Raw genomic sequence first — 24904 nt, 5'->3', positions numbered from 1 at the left:
GTTTTCTATATATAAGATCATGTCATCTGCAAACAGTGAGAGTTTCACTTCTTCATTGCCTATTTGGATTCCTTTTATTTCTTTTTCCCGCTGAATTGCTCTGGTCAAAACCTCCAGTACTATGTTGAATAAGAGTGGTGAAACTGGACACCCTTGTCTTGTTCCTGTTCTCAGAGGGATGGTTTTCAGTTTTTGCCCATTGAGTATGATGTTGGCTGTGGGTGTGTCATATATGGCCTTTATTATGTTGAGGTACTTTCCTTCTATACCCATTTTATTGAGAGTTTTTATCATAAATGGATGTTGGATCTTGTCAAATGCTTTCTCTGCATCTATTGAGATGATCATGTGGTTTTTGCTTTCATTTTGTTAATGTGGTGTATCACGTTGATTGACTTGTGGATGTTGAACCATCCCTGTGTCCCTGGTATAGATCCCACTTGATCATGGTATATAATCTTTTTAATGTATTGCTGTATTTGGGTTGCCAAAATTTTGGTGAGGATTTTTGCATCTATGTTCATCAGTGATATTGGCCTGTAGTTTTCCTTCTTTGTGTTGTCCATGTCAGGTTTTGGGATCAGGGTGATGTTGGCTTCATAGAATGTGTTAGGGAGTGCTCTATCTTCCTCAATTTTCTGGAATAGTTTGAGAAGGATAGGTATTAAATCTTTGAATGTTTGGTAGAATTCTCTAGAGAAGCTGTTTGATCCTGGACTTTTATTTTTGGGGAGGTTTTTGATCACTGTTTCGATTTCTTTACTTGTGATTGGTCTATTCAGATTCTTTATTTCTTCCTGCTTCAGTTTTGTGAGGTTGTAAGAGTCTAAGAATTTATCCATTTCTTCTAGGTTGTCCAATTTGTTGGAATATAGTTTTTCATAGTATTCTCTTATGATCCTTTGTATTTCTGTGGTATCCATTGTGATTTCTCCTTTCTGATTTCTAATTTTATTTATTTGAGTCTTCTCTATTTTTTTCTTAGTGAGTCTGGCTAAGGGTTTGTCAATTTTGTTTATTTTTTTGAAGAACCAACTCTTTGTTTCATTGATTCTTTCTACTGTCTTTTTTGTTTCAATATCGTTTATTTCTGCCCTAATTTTTATTATTTCCCTTCTTCTACTGACTTTGGGCTTTGTTTGTTCTTTTTCTAATTTGGTTATTGTTTTTAAACAGATATAATTAAATAATAATAACAGCATCACTGGGAAATAAGGTTTCCAGCAACAAGAAATAAAATATAAATATAAAACCATGAAGTCCTGTAAAACCTCTATATCATTAATTTTGTTTTGAAGAATCAGTATGCAGCCATAACACCATATTTTTTAAACCTATTTTTTCCACTCCATTTCCAGGGAAAGGTTCTAGTTGCAATGAGCACCTCTATCACCTATATTGTCAATTCTATATACAACTTCTTCATAAAAGGAACCAGAGTTTTTTGAACAAGAAGCTTGATCTCAAGTCTGGGACAGAAAATTTACAAGATGAAGGTGAAACACTTTTTCAAACAAGACAGCAGGGAAGATAACAAAGATAACAAAATGTGATTATGTGTAAAGGGCCCTGGTGCCAATTTGAAAGGGCTCTCACTGCCAAAGATGATTACGAATGAACTGAAACACATCATTAAGTTAAAAACCCATATGCCCCAATGATATTATAAAAATAATAATCCAACATTGCATAACCTTAAGAGTATTTCAAGGAAAACAGTTCTGAAGACTCATAGATAAGGGGGATGATATCAAGCATTTATTTTGCCTTTTCTGCACAGACTCCCTTTCTGGGCAACTAATATGCTGATGAGAGAATGTCTTTTTTCATAGACAAATTCTATCTGATGGCTTCCTGAGCCCAGTCTTCCCATGAAATAATTTTGAAAGATCTAAGATCATTAAAAAAATACATATTGTTAAAAAAGGATAACAAAAGAGACTTTTTCATGCAACTCAATTAAAACATTTAATAAATAAATTATATTAACAGAGGAAGCTATCCTGACAATTCTCAGTGCCCATATTAATAAGTTTGATAAAAGACAAAAATTCTAAAAAATGTTATAAACAAGTATTCTAGGAGAAAAATAATCATAAAAACATTAAATGTTCATCTCATGTGATTATGAAAATATTCATTAAATATTAAATGAGCTTTGATTTTTCACCATTAAGGTATATAATTTTCCATAATTTCTTATATATTGAAATTTTAATATGGATCCCCTGATAAATATTTTGTGTCATCCTTTGTATCTATAAAAAAAATGATTAAATGCAATTACTATTTTAGAGTTCTTTAAGTGGACTAAAAATATCAAAATGTTTCAGGAACCTTCGGAGTACAGAATGTTATTGATATATATCACAGCCTAATCACTTACAGTTTTAACAGCCACTTTTAACTCATATGGAATGTTACTGTAAAGATCTAGATTTTTATACAGTTTTCAAATGTTCGAAATGAGGAATATTTTAAATAAAACTTTTATTTGCAATCCTATTCCACTGGTGTACATTTTGTTAAATAAATCACATAATTAAAATTTAAAAGCAAAAACTAGAATTAAGAATTTGGGGAAGAAATCAACTGACTCTTGATAAACATAAGACCCTCTGGGTAGAAATAGGAGTGAAAGAACACATCCTCCAAACAACAATGATGTATGCTCTGAGGACTTCAGTGAGTGTATTTTGTAGAGGGAATAGAGAGAATGATTAAGACAGAAGAGCAAGTAAGAGAGAAGGTATTGCATATTTCGAAATAAATCAAATGTTTCTGAAAGAATCCACAGCAATGACGGCAGTGCTCACCCTCCGGATGGAGAGCAGGACACAGAGGAGTGGCAGAGCACATCAGAGAGGAACGTCTACTCTAAGGTTACAAACATATGGCTCCTTCAGAACTTTCGTGGCAGATATTGACATAGCAGTCCTTAAAAAGAAAACATGGGGAATCACATTTAGGATAAAAATGACAAATAGAATTAGATCAATGAAGCAAACTAAGTGAAGGGAAAAGGGAAAGAGTCAAATTAAATTAAAGATAAGTTTACATAATAAATGGGTAGGTCAATCGACTTGGTGTGAAAATTAACAAAGTTTGCATTATCCAGACTTCAACTGAGAATCCCCAAATTACTGTGGTTACTGATCCCATCTGTCCACTAAGGACTCAGCGCTCCCCTGCTCACAGGTATTCTCTGGATAGCCTCATTAAGAGCATCCTGCTCACGGGAAAAGGGTAAAGCACATAGCTGGTTAGAATTTTGAATGCCAGAATAACAAACCATCTTATTAATTGTGGGTGGACAGCTGTGGTGACTCTCAGAGTCCCCGCTGATGCAGAGAAGCTGAGGTGTCTGAGCGCTGATACGTTACTATATTACTAAATGAATAGGAATATCAAAGCACATTTAAAAACTGTAGTCTTTTAGTCACTTTTCCTTCAATGAGACTTATTTCTGTATAGCAGAGATGAAAGCATACTATTGTCCACGGAGGGTGGAAATTTGGAGACGCTCTACTACAGACCAATTAAGTGCAACTGGCTCCCAGAGGAGAAGAAACCAAATGCCAGCACTAGCCACTGGCTATGTTATCTTATTGCGCTTCATGTCCCTATAGAGAAGAGGTTTAGAGGAAATAGTTTCAATGTCAGTGGGTTTGTCAGGGACATGGTAGAAGAGATTTCAGGCCACAGAAAGATGGAGGGGGGACGCCAGGCAGCCCCAGAGGAGTGAGGCATGGTCAACAGCATTCCTCTGAATCCCTCAGAACACCTCCCTCCCGCCTCTGTTTATTTGTGTTCATGTTTCATCATAAACTGTTGGATGAAGCAGAACTGTTTCATCCATATACTATTTCCCACTGGAAATATAAGACGATGAGATGGATTCTCTTCCTTCTAAGAGCCTAACAGTTATTTGAAAAAAAATACCTACTTACCGAATTGATGTTTGATGCCAGGGCAGTGACTGCAGGGGCAGCATCCATGCTGGTTGGAAAGGGGTCACTGGACACTAAGATAAGGGTTTGAGACTCAGTGAGCTCATCCCCCTGCTGGGGAGTGATTATCATTTCACCTGTAACTATGCTTAGAGCTCATGGTATCTGCATAGGGATTTGAGATTATGTCTGAAAAACAACTGTGATTTGTGCACAACACTGACAGCAGTTAATGTTTGTTAGTAAAATTATCCAAGAGATGAAGTGAACAGAAATAACTACAAGAAAGTTTTATTTTGGGTGTCTAAAAAATGATACGGTGTCATGGGAAGGCCAGCAGATGACACAGGTCTAAGGAGCAAGAGAATGAAGCAGAGAATGCATGCTGATTCCTGCCCATCCTGAGTGGCTTCATTCCTTTCCTCAAAATTATTTTTTGACTCCCAAGAAACCTACACAATAACAGCCTTGGGGGGTGTGTGTGTGCGTGAGAGAGAGAGGGAGAGAGAAAGACAGGAAAAAGTTGCCAGAGGGTAAAAACCACTCAAGTTTTGCTCTAGCACACACGTGGTAAGCAAGTCCTCTGTGCCAGGGACTTTGTAAGTGAATGGGTTACATCAGGAAACCAACCAGGTAAAGAAGCTTGTCCTCAAGTAACTTATTTTCTAGTTGAGGATGACAAACAGAAACATAGATAATTTTGATACTCTGCTAAAAAGGAATGCCACTATGGACAACGAGCATAGTGAGTGGTGTGTGCTGTGGTAGGATGTGTGACAATGGTAGCTAGAATAGTAAGGAGAGAGGTCTCATGAATTAGAGGATATTTGAGTAAAGAACTGAAGAAGGGGAGGGGTTGAGCTGTGTGTACATCTTGTTTTCAGGCAGAAGAAATAGCCAGTATAGAGGCCCAGAGGCCCAAGAGCCTGCCTGGAATGCCCAGGCAAGAGCAAGCAGCGTGATGCATCTAAGGGCAGTTAGAAGGAGAGGGTTGAGAGACAGAGTCAGGGGGCAAGAACTGGTAAATCTTGCAGGCACCATGGGCTCCTGTAACAGTTAGGGCTTAGTTTTATAGGCAGGCAGAGCCCAGAGCCCAGAAGTGGTACGCAGCTGTTCTGTTGAGAATACACCATGGAAGGGAAGATTCTGGGTGCGAGATGACTTGGAGGGAGCAGGGTTGAAGATAAAAAGTGGTCAAAACCCTGGTAAATTCTGAAAGTGAAGCCAACAGGAATTCTATGGGATAGATGTGAAGTGTGAAGAGAAACAGAGGATTCAAGGATGAGTCTGGGATTTTTTTGCCTGGGCAAGTGGAATCTGAGTTGCTATCAAAAGGGATAGGGAAGGCTGGAGTTGGCATAGGTTTTTAGGGAAGATCAGGAGTTTGGTTATGAACCTGTTCAGTCTCAGGTGCCTACTAGACATCTAAGGATAATGCCAACTAGGGAATTAGCTATCAGTCCGAAATTTGGGAGTAGAAGCAAGGCTGAATACATACTTTGAGAACTGTTAGATCATAGATGGTATATCAGTCATAAGACAGGGTGAGATTCCACAGAAATGAAATCAGAGTTCAGGAGATGAAAACAGGGAGCACAGAAAATACCCTTGAGATGCTGTTGCACAAAAGTAAGAGACAGGGAAGAGGCAGGGAGCATTTTCGGCCAAGGAGTGAGTGGGACACTATTACTTATGGAGAAGACAGTATTTACAATCCAGTTTGTAAAAGCAAAAATAGATCATCGATGGCTCAAATCAACATGAGATTTGACCAAGCACAGGGTCAGATTCGGATTGGTCATTTCCTCCAGGAAGTTTTATCCCTTGTGCCCTTCCTATGCAAAGCTATTTTGGTGCAGGTATTGCATTACCATGTTTTCACAGCAAATTGAATCACCTGAGAGTGATCATCTCTATCCCAAATTATGACATGGTTTTGAAAGAAGGATTTTTCTTTTTTGATATATTACATCTATATTCTCATAAATATTTTCCTGGCATAGATTATTCCATCCTTTACTTCTATGATTCCCTTGTTCTCATGCTTAATAGTATCTTTCAAAACTCATAGGACAGCATTTGTTTGATTGGACTATGACTACATGGAATAATACTAATGTGGCTCTGGTTTTCGGTTCTCGTTTCACAGGATGCTATCTCTATGTAGGAGACTTGACCTGTAGAAGATTTAAGTTGATCAATAATAAATTAGTTACATTCTTAATAGCTCAACATGTATATACCATAAAGTATAGATAGATGTAGATCAAGGAGGCAAAGTAATTGTAAAATTAGAACAAAATATGGAAAACACTTTTGCTGGTAATATTTCATGCTTCAGCTGTCTCTTTAAATCCATACTGATCACTCACTGTTTATTACATAATGCATAGTCTGTGAGTTTAATCGTCTATCAGATTATATGATATTGGGCAAGTGCTTGCTGTCCAATTAAACTTGATTGTCTTGACATAAGAAGGCCATTGGTCACAGGGGTAGAATGTTCTGTGAGAGTTGAGTCCGCAGGCCTGGAACAAGCCTGAGCTGTTTTGCTGAAGTACTTGCACAACAGTGACTCATGGGCAAAGCCACACACTGATTATTGGTATTGTTTTGTACCTATACATTCAAGATGATTGTTGGGCAGTTTGTACAAGTTCATTGATACTTATTACACTGATGACTTGCACTTGGTCCCAGTGAGCGCCCCAGGGACTCTGCTGTTGAGGCTGACTGCACAGAGGGAACACGTCCCCATGACCAAAGAGGATAAACTTCATTTGGGTCCCTGGTTCTGAGGTGTTGTCTACATGTTGCTGGTTTCTAACCTGAGAGAAATTTGTCGTGCAGAGGAACTTACAGAGGCAGGACAACTGGTGCTACTGGGCTTCTCCAGCCTTTACTATGAGACAGCCTTCACTTGGAATGGATATTCTTTTTTTTTTAAGGAAGATTAGCCCTGAGCTAACTACTGCCAATCCTCCTCTTTTTGCTGAGGAAGACTGGCCCTGAGATTTCTGTGACTCAATATTCTGATCTACTGATCTTGACGAGATATTTAAAAACGTTGTGCAGCCACACCCTCAGCTTTTTCTCTAGAAGATGCTTTCTTGACCATGAATCTCTTAATTTCAATGTCTTTTGAATTAAGATGGGCTGAGAATTTCCCAAATCATCAAGTCTTGGGTCTTTTCTGTTTAACAGTTTTCCCTATATTCATCTCTTCTCTGTCACACTTTATAATAATCAGTAAGAAAAGACAAGCCCATGCTTTCAACACTTTTGATTAGAAAATCCCTAAGCTAAATGTCCATAAGACTAGTACATGAATATTTGCAGCAGCTTTATTTTTAATATTTAGAATCTAGAAAAAAAAAAAACCCCAAATGTCAATTAAGATAAAGTGATAAATTGTGGTATATCCATACAGAATATTACTCTGCAATACAGAGAATGAGCTATTCATACACACAACATGTATGATTCTTAAAATAATTATGTTACATAGAAGACAGGAAACAAAAATAAACTTTTAAGGTTCCATTTAAATTCCAGAAAAGGCAAATTTATCTATATTCAAAGTAAATCGATGGTTGCCTAGGGATTGGTGGGGAACTATTAGGAAGGGCATTGAGAGAGGGATTATGAAGGCGGTAACTTTGGGGGTGACGGATATGTCCAACATCATGGCTAGGGTGATGATTTCATATGTATATATATATATTAAGGCTTACCAAATTGTACACTTTAAGGATGTGCAGTATGTTGCATGTTGACTACTCTGAAACTATAAAAGACGATTCCACCTAAAAGTCTGAGTTTCCTACTGCCATTGGAAAACCAGAAGCTTGAGCATCAATATAGTCACGTACCACGTAACAATATTTCTGTCAACAACAGACCTCATATACTGCAGTGGTCCAATAAGATCAATACCATATAGCCTAGGTGTGTAGTATACCATCTAGGTTTAAGTACACTCTATGATGTTTACACAATGACAAAATTGCTTAATGACACATTTCTCAGAAAGTTTCCTCATTGTTAAGCAATGACTATAGTGACTACCCTCTCACTCCAAAAGCCTTGCGAAGAGAACCTCTTCCTCAGTAGCAAGAAAAACTGGCAAACAATGAAAGCTGTTTCCAAGTAAGTCACCAGGAATTCTGGGTGGTCACAAAATCTATACCCTTGGACCAGAGTCTCTCTCTACTCTCAGTCCTAGAATCCTTGCCCACACAGCAAAGACATCAGGTAAAGAGCACAGGGAGGCATAGGAATCGAGGAAAACTTCACATTTCTTGCTCTGTCACTGACCTTAGTCCTAGGAGTGACAGCCCTGGAGACCCTGAGAATTTCCATACATCCTAATCTCATACAACCACAGTGACCAGAGTGTTTGTGGATGTGTTTTTTACAATGTACACATCCAATCTTGTTTGCTGCACTCTCTCCAATCCCAATTATACATACCAAGTGTTTCTGTATCAATTTTGTTTCCTTCCTGGACATGGCAGGGCTTATAGCCAGTGGCTTCTGTACCAGATTCGGGCCTTCAGGGCATATGGCACATGGCAGGTCCCGAGGAATAGCTTCCCCTCAACACTGCTGGGGAATATGAAACATAAGCTGGAAACAAGACACTCAATGTGTGCTACTCCCAAATACACTCTAGGTTATTACAACAGCACCCTCCTCAATGTGAGATCTGGGCCCTGTGATAACTGAAATTTAGACAAAATCAGGCCCACAAAGCCCTGAATTTTCACCTAAGGAGCTTTTGTCAGCAATGGAAATTAACAACAAAACTGGACTGAGTTTTCTGTCAACATGCTGTTCCATTTGAGGGACACAAAGTCGGAGGCCCACCCCCGCCCCCCGCCAGTGTTTACCTCTTCAATTTGGCAGTGCCTAGTTGTTTTCAAACCACTCCAAACGGTAAAAAGAACTTCCAAGATTAAAAGAGGCTTAAATAATGTCTTTATTATCGCACAAATTAGAGTAACGAGGCAAGGAGTTCTCCAGATTCGGTGACTTGAAGGCTGGAAAAATCTGTCACAAGTATCATACAAGACCAAAAATGTCCATGAAGAAAGTAAACCTTTTCTGCTATCAGAACATAGCTCAGGCCCTCTTGGCTAAAAATGGGTCATGTCCACACCTTTCCCAGTCAGTTGGGATGCAATGAGGACCATATTTAACTCAGATTTCTTATAATTTCCTCCAGGGACAGAAAAGAGAAACAAAGTTCTGCCTTTCCTGAGGATATTAAGGTAACTTAGATGGTAGAGTTGAGATGGTTTTAGCCACAGGCATTGACACTGACAAATCTGGCAAGGAACCTGAGCAGGTCTCAAAGTGCAACGCAGGCCTTGAAAGCTTCCCTTGTACCTGGCATTCATAAGGTATCTCTCTAGTGTCAAAGTTCAGATATATGAACATCAACATCTGATTGACATCTCCCTCTCAAAGGGTAATCACAGTGCTCCTCTACCTATGAGTCCTGTTGTGTTGAAAGCAGCCCTAAAGCCTTCCTGCAGTGTGAACTTTCTGGTGCCGAATAAGGTGGGAGCTTAGGCTATAGGCTTTCCCACATTCATTGCACTCATACGGCCTTTCTCCAGTGTGAACTTTTTGGTGCCGAACAAGGTGGGAGGTTCTGATGAAATCCTTCCCACACTTGCTGCACACAAAAGGCCTTTCCCCTGTGTGAACTCTTTGGTGTGCAATAAAGTCAGAGCTTCGACTAAAGAATTTCCCACATTCCACACACTCAAAAGGTCTCACCTCAGTGTGAATTCTCTGGTGTTTAATAAGGGTGTATTTGTGACCAAAGGATTTCCCACAATCACTGCAAACATAAGGATTTTCTCCAGTGTGGATACTCTCATGCTGAACAAGTGTGGATTTGTGTCTGAAGACTTTCCCACAATCGTTGCACTTATAAGGCCTTGCTCCATTGTGAACTCTCTGGTGTACGATTAGGTTGGAGTGATGGCTAAAGTATTTTCCACATTCGCCACACTTATAAGGCATTTCTCCAGTGTGAATTCTTTTATGCTGAGTGAGGTTGTCTTTACGACTAAAGGCTTTCCCACACTCGCTGCACTCATACGGCCTTTCTCCAGTGTGGATTCTCTGGTGCTGGACAAGTGTGGCTTTTCGACTGAAGGCTTTCCCACATTCACTGCACTCATAAGGCTTTTCTCCAGTATGGATTCTCTGGTGCTGGACAAGTGTGTCTTTGCGGTTGAAGGCCTTCCCACATTCACTGCACTTATAATGCATTTGTCCAATGTGAAAGGCCTCTCCACTCTCAGTGCTCCTTTTCTTTCTCTTGCTGTGGGTAGCCTTTTGCTGGTGACTACCCAAAGTGGCCTGGAAGTTCTTCTGCTCCTCCTCACATGTAAAGGGCTTCTCTGACAAGTGAGGGTCCTCACAAACTCTACAGTTCTTCACACACGAGGCCTTGCCTTTGTCTCTTCTTAAGGGTTTCTCTACGTTGTACTGTTTCTGGTGCTGGTGAAAGTTTTCACTGAAGCAGAATTGTCTCCCACATGCCCCACATGTATAAGGTTTCAGTCCATGGTGTGTTTCCTGGTGTTCACCTAGGTGCAAAATATCTTTCAAGATGGGGCCACATATGTCACAAGGGTGAGGCATCTGGGTTGATGAATCTGCCTTGGAAGTACTAACATGTGACACTCCTACAGAAATGCTCTGCTCAGAAGGTGCCTCTTCATCTGCCACTCCACGCCAACAATCTAAAGGCAAAAAATGCTGTTGAAGTGCATGTTGATTTTGGTGAGAGGGGGCAACCCCGTCACAAATGTGTGTCTAGCACACAGAGGACTGAGTCCATAGGGTTGCTGGCAGGATGACAGATTTGGGATCAGGTTAAAGAAAGAAGTGCTGTGTAGTACTGGGCTCTAAGAATCACAGAATGGGGAAGGGCTCACAAGGGATAAAGACATGAGGATGGAGTGAGTTGAGGGAGAAGAGGCAGGCAGGATCTCCAACTTACTCTGCAAATGACTTTTAGAAGGGCCTTGGCTACTGGCAATAGCTGAGTGCTATATAGAAATGTAAGTCCATGCCCAGGTAATTTCTGATTTGAAATGAGTAACTGGTATTGAAGAACTATTTAAGGAAATGTGTCTGTCTCGTGACATATTAGCATTGTCCAATATAGGAGAGCACTGCAGAGGGAGCAGGAGAGGGCACTGGTGAGTGGGGGTCAACTTGGCCTGGATGGTAGGTCAGAATAGAAATGATGAGTATGTAAGTTCAGAATGGGGACAAAAAGACAGAAATAAAGTATGGCTTACAGCCTGGGCACTAAACAGTATTGGGCACAGGACAGGTTTCTGCTGCTATTTGAACCCAGCCCTGAAGTCACACCCCTCCCCAAGCTCCCACTCACCAAAGCCCGTCCAAGCCCCTCCTGCTGTGGCTAGAGTCATGACCTCTCGGTCAGGCACTCAGACTTCTTTCCCCTGCTACAGTTCAGCAATCACAGAGGGTCTGTAAGATACAAGTCACAGGGGAAAGACAGGGCAAGTGAGTGGGAAAGCACTGACCCAGAGCAGCCCACCTATGAGACATTAAAAGAAAACTAAACATCATAAAATAAACATCAGAAATGTCTTGCAGGAACAGCCCAGTGGGCCCCATAAGCAAAGACCATGACTGCAATTCATGACACAGATAGATGAAGGAAATGTCAATGAAAGGGGCACAATCTGGAGCACAGAGCTATCATGAATGCAGATGGAGCGACCAACCCAGGAGAGGCCAAGCAGAGCAGCATCCTTTGGGCTTACCACAAGACTCCCGACCCTCAAACCCTTTCTGACAAAGATTTGGGGCAGCAGAAGTTTGGGAGCATAGGTAGTGGAGGAGGCAGTATACACAGCTGAGCCCTGGCACCCGAGGGACCAATGTGTGGGAATGAGGGCAAACAGCAGTGCCTGTCGCCCAGCCATGGGAAGAAAATGGCACTCTGGGGGAAAAAACCAAAAGCAGAGCACAGCCCAGAAAAGTGGGATACATGGGGCTTTACCCAGGAAGACCATTAAGCACAAAGCATAGAAAGCATTACGTTGTGATATGAGAACCTCTGACACTTACCAAGTAGCCTCTACTCCTCCCAGAAGAAATACATAAACGCATCCTCAAAAGTCACATGACCCTGCATGAAATGGACAACTGAGCACAGGGGCAGCCGCTTTCCCCCAGACTCCTGGTCTAACACCACACATTCACTTTCCTCCCCAGCTCTGTAACTTAGACAAGGTAGCAGGCCCTTGTGTGATTGGTGCCTGCTCTTTCCTCATTTCTTGTTAATCATTTTGTCCAGCCTAGAACAACAGGCAGGTGGACAGACAGACACTGTATGGTCTGGGCCTGGCATGCAGGGCCCAAATGTTCTGTTCTCCTGCCAGGTAGTTTCCTTGGAGTCCAGAGATTATGTCTCTCATAAACAAATTTGAGTTTTGCAGTCTCCCTAAAGCTCTCAGTACCAGAGCCCTCAGGCTGCGAATTCAGATTCCATCCTTATGTACACGTCACTCTTTAGACTACATCTCCCTCGTATCTAAGGACACCAACAACGCAGGTATCTCCCACATGCAAACCTGCACACAGCACCCAGAGAATGCTTAGTTAATGCATCCAGGATCACACTCTGCCCCAGTCAAGGGTCCCTATTGCCATGAGTATCTCAGCTGTTAAATCCTCCCCTCCTGGCCCTATTCCTTGATTCAACTTCAGCAATCCAGAACCACGGTGTGACTATGTACAAAGATCTGTGTCTCAGTGTCCTCATCTGTGAAGCAGGGATAATAGTAGTACCCACCTCACAGGCCTGCTGTTTGTATTAGTCATGTTAGTACATGTCAAGTAACTTGGAATTATCTTTTACTGTCCATGAACTTAATATTATCACAAGTATTTTTGGTGCAAATGAAGTGAAAGGTTTTTGAAATTCTGGGTTTGTGTTTAAGCTTTTAAGAAGACGTGATATTTAAGACTTTTCATTGTGACCAAATACTTACAGGCAAGCACTTCAATCAACTTATTAAGCATTGGTATAATCTATATACCAAGATATTATCATATCTATGTATTTTTATTTTTAATGACCTGCTTATGTATACTTGCCAGGTGTACACTAGTCCTTTCAGCAAACCAGCCTACCTGGTACATATACTCTGAAGGTGAGCCTGCTGGTGGCCCTCATTAGAAATGTTCATTATCTCTCCTTACCTGAGGAATTGGGGAACTGATGTACCAGCGCCCTGGATTGGGCTGGGGCTGCTCTACTGGCCTGGTTGACTTTCCCACTGCTCCACAGGCAGTGCCTATGGGGGCATGCTGAGTCCACAGGGTGGCAAAACTATAGCACTTCACACCTTGCTCTCCATTTCAGGCCAGGCTCCTAACATGCTACAGCCCTCTCCTCTTGCTGACACCAGTCAGAACCCTTCACATGCCAGGACCCTTCCTTTCTGGAGGTAATCTCGGGGATGTCCACTCCTTCTTCCTTGACCCCCAATTTCTCACCTCAGGGACCACATGAAAATAATATCCTTAATATTCTTCCCCTAAATCTGATCTCCAGGCTTTGACCTGAGGCCTCATCCCTCAGAGGTCTCCAGCACAGCTCATTCCACAGAACTCCAGACCTGCATGTCCAGAGGCCTGTGAGACATCTTAGATTTACCATGTCCAAAATCCAACTCCTCATTCCCCTGAAAGGTGCTCCCTGTACCAACCTACGAATTTCCACCCCTTCAGATGTTCACAGAAAAAAAAAAGAAAACTTGAATAGCCATTCGCTCTCTACTTTCACTGTCATATCTGATGCAATAAGAAATCCTGTTGTTTTATCTTTAAAATCTCTGCAGAATTTAATGACTTCTCTACCCCTAACCCTCCTGCTACTGCTCTGGGACAGCCACCACCACAAAAGCCCAGAAGTTTGTGACTTGCTCACCAGTCTCCCTGCCTCCATCCTCATCACCACCACACCACCCTAGTGTGTTTTCCCTGAGCGAATGTTGGGATACTTTTAAAATTCTTAATCAGATTGATGTGGATCAAGGATGCCCCAGGGAGAGAAGCCAAAGGCATTCTGGCCTACATGCCTATCTGTATCATCCTCTGGGAGGTATAGGACGTCCTAACCTAATTCGTATCCAAAGTTATATGACCACCTGATAACCAGAACCCCCCCTGCACTTCTATCATTTTAACAACTTTTTTACATGATCTTTCCTTTGTCTTGTAAAGAAATAACTCACATACCTACATCTTATAAATTTAGCCCTACCCTCAACCCACTGCAGCTCTTCACTGCCCATGGGTCCTGTCCCCATGCTATTCTCTGAATAAAAGAGCACTACTGCCAGCCCTTAAGAGTCCAAGAAATCTTTCTTTTGACTCCTCGGCTCACTGAGCCCACATCATTTCTTCTGGTGGCCTTTATGGGGATCTTGCTTCACTGGCTTGTGAGCTTAAGTTCTGGTAAGTGCACTTTTCTTCCTTGTGCCTTCCTCTTTTCCAAGGATGGATCTAAATTCACTTATTCATCTGGAACCTTCTCGGACAGCTGTATGAATCCACGTTTGCTGCCCATGGCTACTCTATGGGGCAAACCATAGCATTCAGCTCAAAGAGAATCAGTACCTTAAGTCTGAGGGTGATGAAGAATGCATTAATCCATTCCTTCCTAATTCTATCTCTAATATATAAATTCTACATGAGTGCAGGTTGACCACTTAAGTCATTAGGACGGTTGCCAATCTCCAAGATTGCTGTGGCAGGTTTCTTTTATTAAGGCTGGACTGGAATCCCTCCCTATGGCTCCTGACCACACTCGGAACCATGGGAAAGTCCCAATCCAGCCTCCGGTTCAAAGAAAGTACCAAACTATAACCTTCAGTTGAGTATGGGAACCCCTTCTAGGGAGAACGGCTCCAGGATGCAATTGCATAGACTGTCCCCCAGACAGGCAGAAAATTCTTCACTGTCTTCCTCTATTCTTTTATCTCTGGGACCATTCATGAGGCACCTCTTACTGCCAGGCATAATAGGGAAGATATACAAGGGATGCAATGCAGGGGGACGCCCCCCTCACCCCTTGCTATACCTCAAAGGCAGAACACAGATAGGATGCTGCCCTAGGTTCAGGGGGGAATTTCAAGGTAATGGATCCTTTTCTTTAATCTCTCTTCTCTTGTCTTTTTGCTTCCTAGGACCATGGGAGTTTCTAATTCCATTCCTAAGGACTCAGCTTTGGGTTGCCTTTTAAAATAACCAGAGAAAATTTGAACCACAAGATCTAACGAAAAAGAGACCTATCTTTTACTGTAATACTGTTTGGCCTCAATCTACTCTGAATGAGGAAAAATGGCCCATGAATGGCATCCTAAATTTTTTTAAAGATTTTTTTACAATTTTTTTCCTTTTTCTCCCCAACCCCCCCCAGTACATAGTTGTATATTCTTCGTTGTGGGTCCTTCTAGTTGTGGCATGTGGGATGCCACCTCAACGTGACCTGATGAACAGTGCCATGTCCACGACCAGGATTCGAACCAATGAAACACTGGGCCACCTGCAGTGGAGCACACAAACTTAACCACTCGGCCATGGGGCCAGCCCAGGCATCCTAAATTTTAATACTACTTTTCAATTAGAATTATTTTGCCGCTGCCTGGGAAAATGGTCTGAAATTCCTTCTAGTCAAGCATTTGTGGCCCTAGATCAAGATCCTGAACTCAGAGCGGTTTGTCACACATGTCTAGCTTCCCCTACTAAAGTAGAAAAAGCTACACCTGAGGGGCTGGCCTGGTGGCGCAGTGGTTAAGTGAGCATGTTCTGCTTTTGCGGCCTGGGGTTCACAGGTTCAGATCCCAGGTGTGGACATGGCACCGCTTGGCAAGCCATGCTGTGGCAGGCGTCCCGTGTACAAAGTAGAGGAAGATGGGTATGGATGTTAGCTCAGGGCCAGTCTTCCTCAGCAAAAAGAGGAAGATTGGAAGCAGTTAGCTCAGGGCTAATCTTCCTCAAAAAAAAAAAAGAAAAGAAAAGAAAAGAAAAAAGAAAAACCTACGCCTGATATATTAGATGGTGACTGCCTTGTTAGACCTCTTCCTAAGACCCCTGCAGCTCCTATCAAATTAACCTCCCCTGAGGACTCAAAGACCAGAATACTCCCTCCCTATGAGGAGGAACCTAAAATCGAGTCCTCAACCCTCACGAGTCCTGCAGGTCATACGAGGAGTGGGACCTCTTAGAATCCCAGACATTTCCTTCTCCACGAGGTAGCAAATGGGAGAAATGGGGACCATTTGAGTCCATGTGCCATTTTCACGTCTGATACGGCTCAACTAAAGACACAACTGGGTAGATATTCAGAAAACCCTTCCCAACGTATTGGTGGCTTTCAACAGCTCATCATGATGTTTGAATTGACCTGGTACGATATTTATATTATTCTTACTCATTGCTGCACTACAGATGAAAAAATTGTATTTGGGCAGGAGCACATGAATTTGCAGAGGATTTACATACTAGAAACAGACATAAATATCCAGGAGGAGGCACTGCAGTACCAAATACAGACCCCAAATGGGATTATAGGAATGAAGAAGATTGAAGACAAGGGAATCATGATTACTTGTTTAATAGAGGGAATGAAGAAGGGATTTACAAAGCCAGTCAATTTTGGCAAACTCTGGGAAATAACTCAGGGAACAGATGAAAACCCAGCCCTTTTTCAAGGAAGATTAGCTGAAGCTATTTGAAATACACTAATCTAGACTCTACTTCTCCAGAAGGGATGACTATTCTAAACATGCACTTCATTAGTCAGCCTGCCCCAGACACACGCTGAAAATTGACTAAATTGGCCTTGGGTCCTCAAACACCTGTACAGAGACTTTTGGAGGTTGCTACCCAGGTGTTTAATGATCGGGACTTGACTCTTAAATAGGATAAGGACAAAAGGGCAAAATTACTGGGTAAGCTACAAGCTCACATTTTAGCAGCCGCCATTGTGGATATGCCACAGAAAAGGGCTAACCAGGGATCCAAGTCTCAAATTACCAATGCCAAAGGCCCAGGTAAGTCCCCTTGTTACTGTTGCCTTCAATCTGGACACTGGAGCAGACAGTGCCCAAGAAAGGACCTTCCTCCTGGGCCTTGTCCTCTCTGCAAGCGAGAGGGACGTTGGAAGCGTGATTGCCCTTGTCTCCAGAGCTAGGAGGGGCCAAGAACACACTTCCCTGCCCGGAGATGCGGTCCTGAGGACTCCGCCTGAATGGGCCCAGAGGGCAGTACGGCTCCCATCACCATAGAACAGATTCAGCCCTGGGTTCCTCTGGATGTAGAAGGTAAGCAAATCAATTTTCTTATTGATATGGGAGCCACTTACTCTGTACTTGTTTGACACTTTGGCCCAACTCATAAGTCCCATCAAAAAATTGTCGGAATAGAGGAAAACTCTAAGTTTTGTTATCAAACTCTTCCTTTATCTTGCCAATATCAGACTCGGACGTTTTTCCATACTTTTCTAGTCCTACCTACTTGTCCTACTCCATTATTAGGAAGCCAATTTATTCTAATACATGAGGAGGACAGCTGTTTGCCACACTCTCTCCAAGCTCTCCTGTTTCCCAGATACCCTCTAATATTCCACCCCACATATGGGAAGCAGTTGATCCCCAGGTTTGGGACTGCTCCCTTCCAGGAAGAGCTATAGCAGCACAGCCAGTCTCTATTACCTTGTGGGACTCTTCTCTTGTACCCCATAAGAAGCAATATCCTTCAAAACCAGAGGGAATTGAAGGATTACAACTCCTTATATTAAAATTCCTCAATCACGGCCTGCTTAAACGATGTCAATCTCCTTAAACGATGTCAATCTCCCTATAATACTCCTATCTTGCCTGTAAAGAAGCCAAATGGAGATTATCGTTTGGTCCAGGACCTCTGCATAATTAATGAAGCCACTGTTCCTATTCATGCTATCATGCCTAACCCATATACTATATTTTCCCAGATCCCAGAAAACTCTAACTGGTTTATGGTCCTTGACTTAAAGGATGCTTTCCTTTGTATTCCTCTGCATGAAACCTCCCAACCTGTATTTGCCTTTGAATGGAAGTTTCCTAATGAAGCTCTTCCTACCCAGTTGACTTGGACAGTCCTCGCACAAGGTTTTCCGGATAGTCCCCATGTTTGGAAGTGCCCTAGGCAAGGATCTACAAGATGTCAAACTTCCTGTTGGTGGCTTAATATAATATGTTGATGATATTCTTATTTGTAGTCCCACAAAGGAGGATTCTGATCACAATACTGTCCTTGTCCTTAATTTCTTAGCCCAACGGGGATATCGAGTGGCCCCACAAAAGGCACAAATTTCACAAAAGCAGGTGTCCTATTTGGGCTATGATTTAACTCCAGGACATCGGGCACTTTCTATAAATAGGAAAAAGACTATCCTCAAACTTGGACCACCAAAGACAAAAAAACAACTTCACACTTTCCTGGGTATGGCAGGATTCTGTCGTTATGACTTCCTGAGTTTGGGGTAACAGTACAGTCTTTATATGACGCAACCAGAGAACCTGATACAAAACCTCTGGAATGGACGCAAAAGGAGGACAAGGCCTTTCAGTCAATTCAACAGCAACTGTCTTCTGCCCCAGCCCTGGCTCTGCCTAATGTCAACGAGCCTTTTATTCTTTATGTTGCTGAACAGCAGGGCCAAGCCCTTGGTACCCTTACTCAAAGACTATGCCCAAAGACCTGAATTGTTGAATATTTCTCAAAAACTCTAGACTTGGTGGCTTTGGAATGCCCAGCCTGCTTAAGGGCTGTAGCAGCTACAGCTCCATTAGTTGAGGAGGCCTCTAAATTAACTATGGGGCAACCTTTAACAGTCATGACTCCCCATCAGGTACAAGCTGTGTTACAAACTAAGGGACATCAATGGATGACTGGAGGACATCTAACTAAATATCAGGCCATCCTCCTCAACACCCCTGAGATCATCCTTAAGGTCTGTCAAACAATTAATCTGGCAGACCTTATGCCAAGTCCTGACTACCCAGTCCAGGATTTGGTGCATACACGTTCTGAAGTCATAGAACAAGTGTACTCTAACAGGTCTGACATGCTGGATTCCCCCACAGATAATGCGGATGACAGCTGGTTTATAGACAGCAGTGGCTTCATAGAACAGGAGATACGCAAGGCAGGCTATGCTATAGTAAACGCCTTGCACATCATTGAGGCACAAGCCCTTCCAGCCAATATGTTTGCCCAAAAGACTGAACTCATCACTCTTACCCGAGCCCTTCATCTGGCAAAAGATATGGTTATTGATATTTACACTGACTCAAAATATGCCCTCTTGGTGCTACATGCACATGGGGCCATATGGAAGGAAAGGGGATTACTCAATACAAAGAACTCCCCTATCAAACACAGAACAGAGATTTTGGCTCTTTTAAACTCTGTACTTCTTCCAAACCAAGTGGCTGTGGTCCATTGCCAGGGACATCAGAAGGATCTTATCCCTTGAGAACAAGAGGTAATAACTTCGCTGACCGGGAAGCTAAATGGGCAGCTAAACAAAGTAATCTTTTAAGCTTACTCCCCATTCCCCCTGCTTTAGGCCTTATTAGTCCTATTTATACAAATCAAAAAATAACCCTGGCTCAAGAAAAGGGATATACCCAGGAAACAAAACAGTCTTGGCTAATTAAAGATCAGGGAAAAATTTTCATACCTAAAAGCCTTCAATGGAAATTAGTCAACGGCATTCATCAGGCTACCCATTTCAGCAAACAATCATTGACTCAAATACTTTCTAAATCCTTTGATGGACATAATTTCCAGGCCATCATTAGGCAGATCTGCCGTTCTTGTGCCACTTGTGCTCAAGTAAATCTCCTTTGTTATGGCCTGTACGATAATGGGGCACCTATCGGGGGAAGATTGGCAACTGGATTTTACTCAGATGCCTCCATGTCATCGCTATAAATATCTTTTGGTATTTACTGATACATTTACAGGCTGGATTGAGGTCTTTCCTTGTTGAAGTGAATGGGCAATCAAAGTAACAAAGGCCCTTTTAAGGGAGATTATCCCATGTTTTGGCTTGCCCAAACCTTACAGAGTGATAACGATCCCTCTTTCATAGCTCAAATAACACAACAGGTCCCTTCAGCTTTACAAATTAAATACTCTTTGCATTCAGCCTGCCACCCACAATCCTCTGGGAAAGTGGAAAAAGCAAACCTTACTCTAAAACTACATCTCTCCAAATTAAGTCTCGAAACCTGGGAAACTTGGATTACACTCTTACCCATTGGCCTTCTACAGATGAGAACTACCCCTAAGAATAGTTTAGGATTAAGCCCATATGAAATCCTGTATGGAAGGCCCTTTCTGTATGGAAGGAAATCCACCGATATAGTGTTCGACTCTGATTTCCACCAACTATACCACTATTCCGTTGAGGCTGGCCTAATACAAAAGGAACTAAATGAGTATGTTGATAATCATTTACCTAAGCTGGAACCATTGTCTGTCGATACACCTTGCTAGATAAATCCCGGAGACACGGTATAATTAAAGGATTGGAAGACAAATTCTGGTGGGTTAAGCCCAAAATGGAAAGGACCTTGTCAAGTCATTCTAAGTACTCCCACAGCTGTAAAGTTAAAAGATAATACTTCTTGGACTCATATTTCCCATAAAACCTATGATTTCTCTACAGGATAAAGGTGATCCACACCCTGCTGTTCAACTAGACTACTCTTGTGAACAAACTGGTGATTTAAAACTACCTTTTAGAACAAAATGAGCCCTATCTTGATTATTTTCCTCTTATCTCCTTTTATAATTACAGACAATTCCTTTTTTAAATGGGCTCAACATTATGATGAGCTTCATAATGAAACCACATGTTGGGTTTGCGGACTCTTGCCTCTGTCTAGTACTTGTAGCCTCCCCTGGTGGGTCTCTCCCCTCCAGGGTACTGATTGGCGTGCAATGCTTCTCTTCACTATGCACATTTTGCAAAACAGTTAATCTTAATTTGGGTATCTTTTGTAAAAATAAGGCTGATTTTAGCGAGAAAAAATGTGTTTCAGTAGAAACTATACTACACATTCATGGATATTAGATTCTAGCTCTTCTCTTCTACAAGATTCATCTATTACTAATCATAATGTCTCCTTGTGGCCATCCGTCTCTGATACCTGGGAGCTCCCTGGCCACAATCAAACCTTTTCCTTCAACTCTACTGCCCAAATACTAACTAGACTTGCCTTGTCACAGGTGGATCATAAACAATGAGTTCCTAAGGTAAAGTCCCCAACCTGTTGATACACACAGAATGGACTATATCAAATTTGGGACGAATGTATTTGGCTCACTCCTACTAGTGGTCAACTCAGTCAAAAGGCCACTCTATGTTGGGAACAAACCAATCACACTTATGATATGTGGCCTAATAGCACCTGACCTATGGGACAAACTCCCCGTTATGTGTGTTCTCATATCATAGCCTTAAAAAATACTGATTGGTTTGGGACTGACTGGGAGAGATGGCCGAGCAACACACTGGTTAGCCCCTAAGGGCACTCAATGGTTATGTGGCTCCCACTTATGGCCTTGGCTGCTGCCTGGATGGACTGAATGAAGCACCCCTAGGCTTTGTCTGGATGCAAGGTAGAACTACATTTACTCTATCTCCTGCTAACCTACCCAACTTACAAAAACGCTGGACCCATTCTTTCACTGGTATGATCCCCTTGCCTCAATTTTCCTTCCCCAATTAGGAACTGAAAGTGTCATCTAGCACATGGAAGCCCTAAACAAACTTATCATGAAAGCATTAAACAATACACAACACAGCCTTTTGCTGCTCGATTTAGAAGCATCCCAAGTACGTACGGCAGTCCTCCAAAATCGAATGGCACTGGATGTCTTGACAGCAGCACAAGGGGCACTTGTGTCATTATAAAAACCAAATGTTGTGTCTACATTCTTGACTATTATCAAAATATCTCTGGTCTCCTATCCTATATGAGTCACCAAATTAAACCCATGTCTAAGTCTTCCCTATCCCTAAATGATTGGTTGGACTACTGGTCAGGTCCACGTCTCTGGATTACTATCAAAGCCTTATTCATTGGGTTAATCATATTGCTTATATTTCTTATAATTTGTTGTCTATTTCACTGTTTACCTTCCACATGTCAACAAAATTTTGCCTCCTGGGTCACTTCTCGTCAAATGATTCTCTCATCTCCAGAGGATCTGTGTACCTTGTCAGCCTTGGACTCTGTGGGCACAACCTTCCAGTCCACTGAACTTCCTGCTTGTACTCCTATGGCCCCACTTAAGGACAGCATTATAACACTGTGCAGCAGGAAGAACTTACAGAAGATTGACCACCATCCATATCCCCAAAGGATTACGGGGCCAAATGGGTTTGGGGAGGATTTTATGATGTGGATCAACGCTGCCCCAAGGAGAGAAGCCCAAGGCATTCTGCCCTACATGCCCATCTGTATCATCCCCTGGGAAATATAGGACGTCCTGACCTAATTCGTATCTGAAGTTATAGGACAGCACGATAACCACACCCCACCTGCACTAATACCATTTTAACGACTTTTTAACATGATCTTTCCTTTGTCTAGTAAAGAAATAACTCAGATACCTACGCCTCATAAGTTTAGCCCTGCCCTCAACCCATTGCATCTCTTCACTGCCCAAGGGGCCGTCCTCATGCTATTCTCTGAACAAATGAGCACTACTGCCAGACCCCAGAGTCCAAGAACTCTTTCCACTCCTGGGCTCGAGAGCCCACATCAAGATCACGTCCCTCCACGGCTCCCAGCGTCCTCGCAATAAAGGTACTCGCCTCACTCGGCCATCCCAGGCAGGACTACCACTCACACTCTCTGTTCCCTGCAGACACGAAGACCCCCGTTTCCCAAATGCTCCCGGCTCAGTCACACCTCCAAGGCTTCCCTCCTGTGAGTTGCTCGGCCAGGACCACCCCTCGCGCCTCCTCACACCGGCGGTTAGTGATGAGGGTTCCACCCACGAAGGCCCTGGAGCCTGGGCCGCAATGACCTTAACAGGCACCCCTCAGTCGGGGCCTTATGCTTCGGAGGGGAGGGTCGGGACGCGCGCCAAGAGTCGGGAAACGCAGCACCCACCCACGCCGGCTCACCCACGCCGGCTCCGTCACCGAGGCCGCCGCCGTCACAGTCTGGACCACACGGAGCCCTGAGGAGTACCAGGTCGAGGCCCAGGCGCTGCCGTTGCTCAGCCCCGGGGGCGGAGTCTTCGCGGGCGATGCCACTGCCGAGACTGTTTGCAGTGGAGACAGGTTCTCCTCCCGCACTTTCCCGCTTCAGTCACCTGTGAACGGAACCAGAGCTCCCGAAATTTTTCTAGGATGCTTCTAAGAGCCAACAAAATGTCGGCCGCAAGCAAGATGCCGGAAGTCCCGCCCAGACGCCTTCCGCACGTACGGAAACTCCCTTAGCAGTGTCCCCCCGCCCTGTGCGGCGCAGAAGTTTCTGGGTAATGTAGTTCCCCGTGAGCAATCAGCTTTAGCAGCACGCTGACACCCTCTCTGCCCGGGCTAAGGCCAAGTGGCACCGCAAGGGGCCCTGGGAAAGGGTACCTCAAGGCTCCGAGGACGGGGCAGGGCCTCGTCCCTCTGAAAGAGCCCACACCCAGATTCTGTGCAGTGTAGACTGCAGGGATTGAAGAAATGTTTAGAAACATTCTTTCAGATGTCCCCCAAAGCTGCAAAACCAAATGGACACACCACATCCAATGTCGCTTTAAGTCCACTCATATTCTTTGTTGTTTTTAAAATACATATAGACAGAACTTTAAGTCAGTTTTGTGCACTTCAGTTGGGTCCCGTGTAAGAGAGAACTGCCTCCAGACAAGGAGGGTATGGAGTGGAAGAAGGAGTGATATCCAGCGCCTTGAAGCAAGTGGACTAACTGGAGCTCTTCCTCTGGTTTCCTCAGAAACTACTCCAGACAGGGCCATTGGGAGGAAGACGAGGAAGGTTATTGGGCTACTTTGAAACAGGTTAAGGAAGCCATCTTTCCTACTTCTGATATAAAACAATTTTTACATTTTCAAGTATATGGGGAAGCCATTCTGGTTTGAACCTGATTTGGCCTGAGTTTTATTTTAACCAGAGCAGCCTGACTTATGGCCTATCAAACATACATTGTACCTCTGCTTTAATCGTTACCCTAACGTAAAGAATGTACTCTTTGCAGATTAAAAATTTATGCCTCCCTTCCCTTGACGCCAGCACTCTTTAAAGATAAGACTGAATGCCTCCTTTCCCACAGCACCAAGGCCATGTTGACTCGCTGCGTATGCTGTGTATGGGCTAATCTGTAGCTAAATATCTCCACGAACCCTTGAAAGAATGCACCCCTGGTCATGCTTGATGTACGTCTCTTTGAAAATTGGATATAGTTGTGCTGAAAACCACTCTGCTCCAGAGCACTTTGCATTCCCAGGCTATAGTCCTCAGTTTGGCTCAAATAAAACTCTCTACTATAGAATGATTATTGATTATTTGCATCAACACCTGTATAATCACTGATGGTGTCCAACCCAGGGAGCAGCACTCTTTAATCCAAATGATATTTCTTAGCCTAAAAGCTGAGATATATTTATTTCCTTTTAGGAACATTCCACCTATCTGAAAAGAACCATTATAAATGCTTTTGTATGCCAGGACAGTGGCTGACATGGTCCTAGTGACAGGAAATGTGCAAAGGCGACATCTGAACCCAGAAATAAAAATTTGGAATATTATGATCTCATTTCTTTGCTGCAAAGTAATTCTCATTTCATTTGCAATTACAGAGACAGTGTCT

The 24904-nt window shown here is 42.8% G+C and overlaps 1 protein-coding gene across 5 annotated transcripts; it reads right to left on the bottom strand.

Moving 5' to 3' along the window:
• Nucleotides 1-901: 901 nt before the first annotated feature.
• LOC106825605 (zinc finger protein 134) lies at nucleotides 902-23516 on the bottom strand. Of its 5 annotated transcripts, none has more exons than XR_011498736.1 (4): nucleotides 23215-23516; nucleotides 11374-11474; nucleotides 8843-10714; nucleotides 902-8558 (listed from the first exon to the last, which is right to left on the bottom strand). XR_011498736.1 is itself a non-coding variant. In XM_044759820.2 (4 exons), exons 3-4 carry the CDS (start codon nucleotides 11411-11413, stop codon nucleotides 9474-9476), a joined length of 1281 nt encoding a protein of 426 aa, XP_044615755.1. In that variant the 5' UTR covers nucleotides 11414-11474; nucleotides 12081-12141; nucleotides 23201-23516; the 3' UTR covers nucleotides 8914-9473. The 5 variants fall into 5 exon arrangements, 4 of the variants coding, with proteins under 4 accessions (XP_044615755.1, XP_044615754.1, XP_014687970.2 ...); XM_044759820.2 differs by lacking the exon at nucleotides 902-8558 and adding an exon at nucleotides 12081-12141 and having other exon boundaries at nucleotides 8914-10714; nucleotides 23201-23516; XM_044759819.2 differs by lacking the exon at nucleotides 902-8558 and adding an exon at nucleotides 12081-12141 and having other exon boundaries at nucleotides 8914-10714.
• Nucleotides 23517-24904: the final 1388 nt, after the last annotated feature.

This window comes from Equus asinus, chromosome 26 (assembly GCF_041296235.1).
Source record: "Equus asinus isolate D_3611 breed Donkey chromosome 26, EquAss-T2T_v2, whole genome shotgun sequence".
Classification (NCBI taxonomy): Eukaryota; Metazoa; Chordata; class Mammalia; order Perissodactyla; family Equidae; genus Equus; species Equus asinus.
The sequence above is the reverse complement of the archived record's forward strand: the minus strand, read 5'-3'. Positions and strand labels throughout refer to the sequence as shown.

Coding starts and splice junctions, on each gene's coding strand:
- LOC106825605 (XM_044759820.2), bottom strand. CDS start 11,413: ATGACTCTAGCCACAGCAGGAGGGGCTTGGACGGGCTTTG. Junction 10,715..11,373: donor AGGGGCTTGGACGGGCTTTG/GTGAGTGGGAGC, acceptor TTTTGCCTTTAG/ATTGTTGGCGTGGAGTGGCA.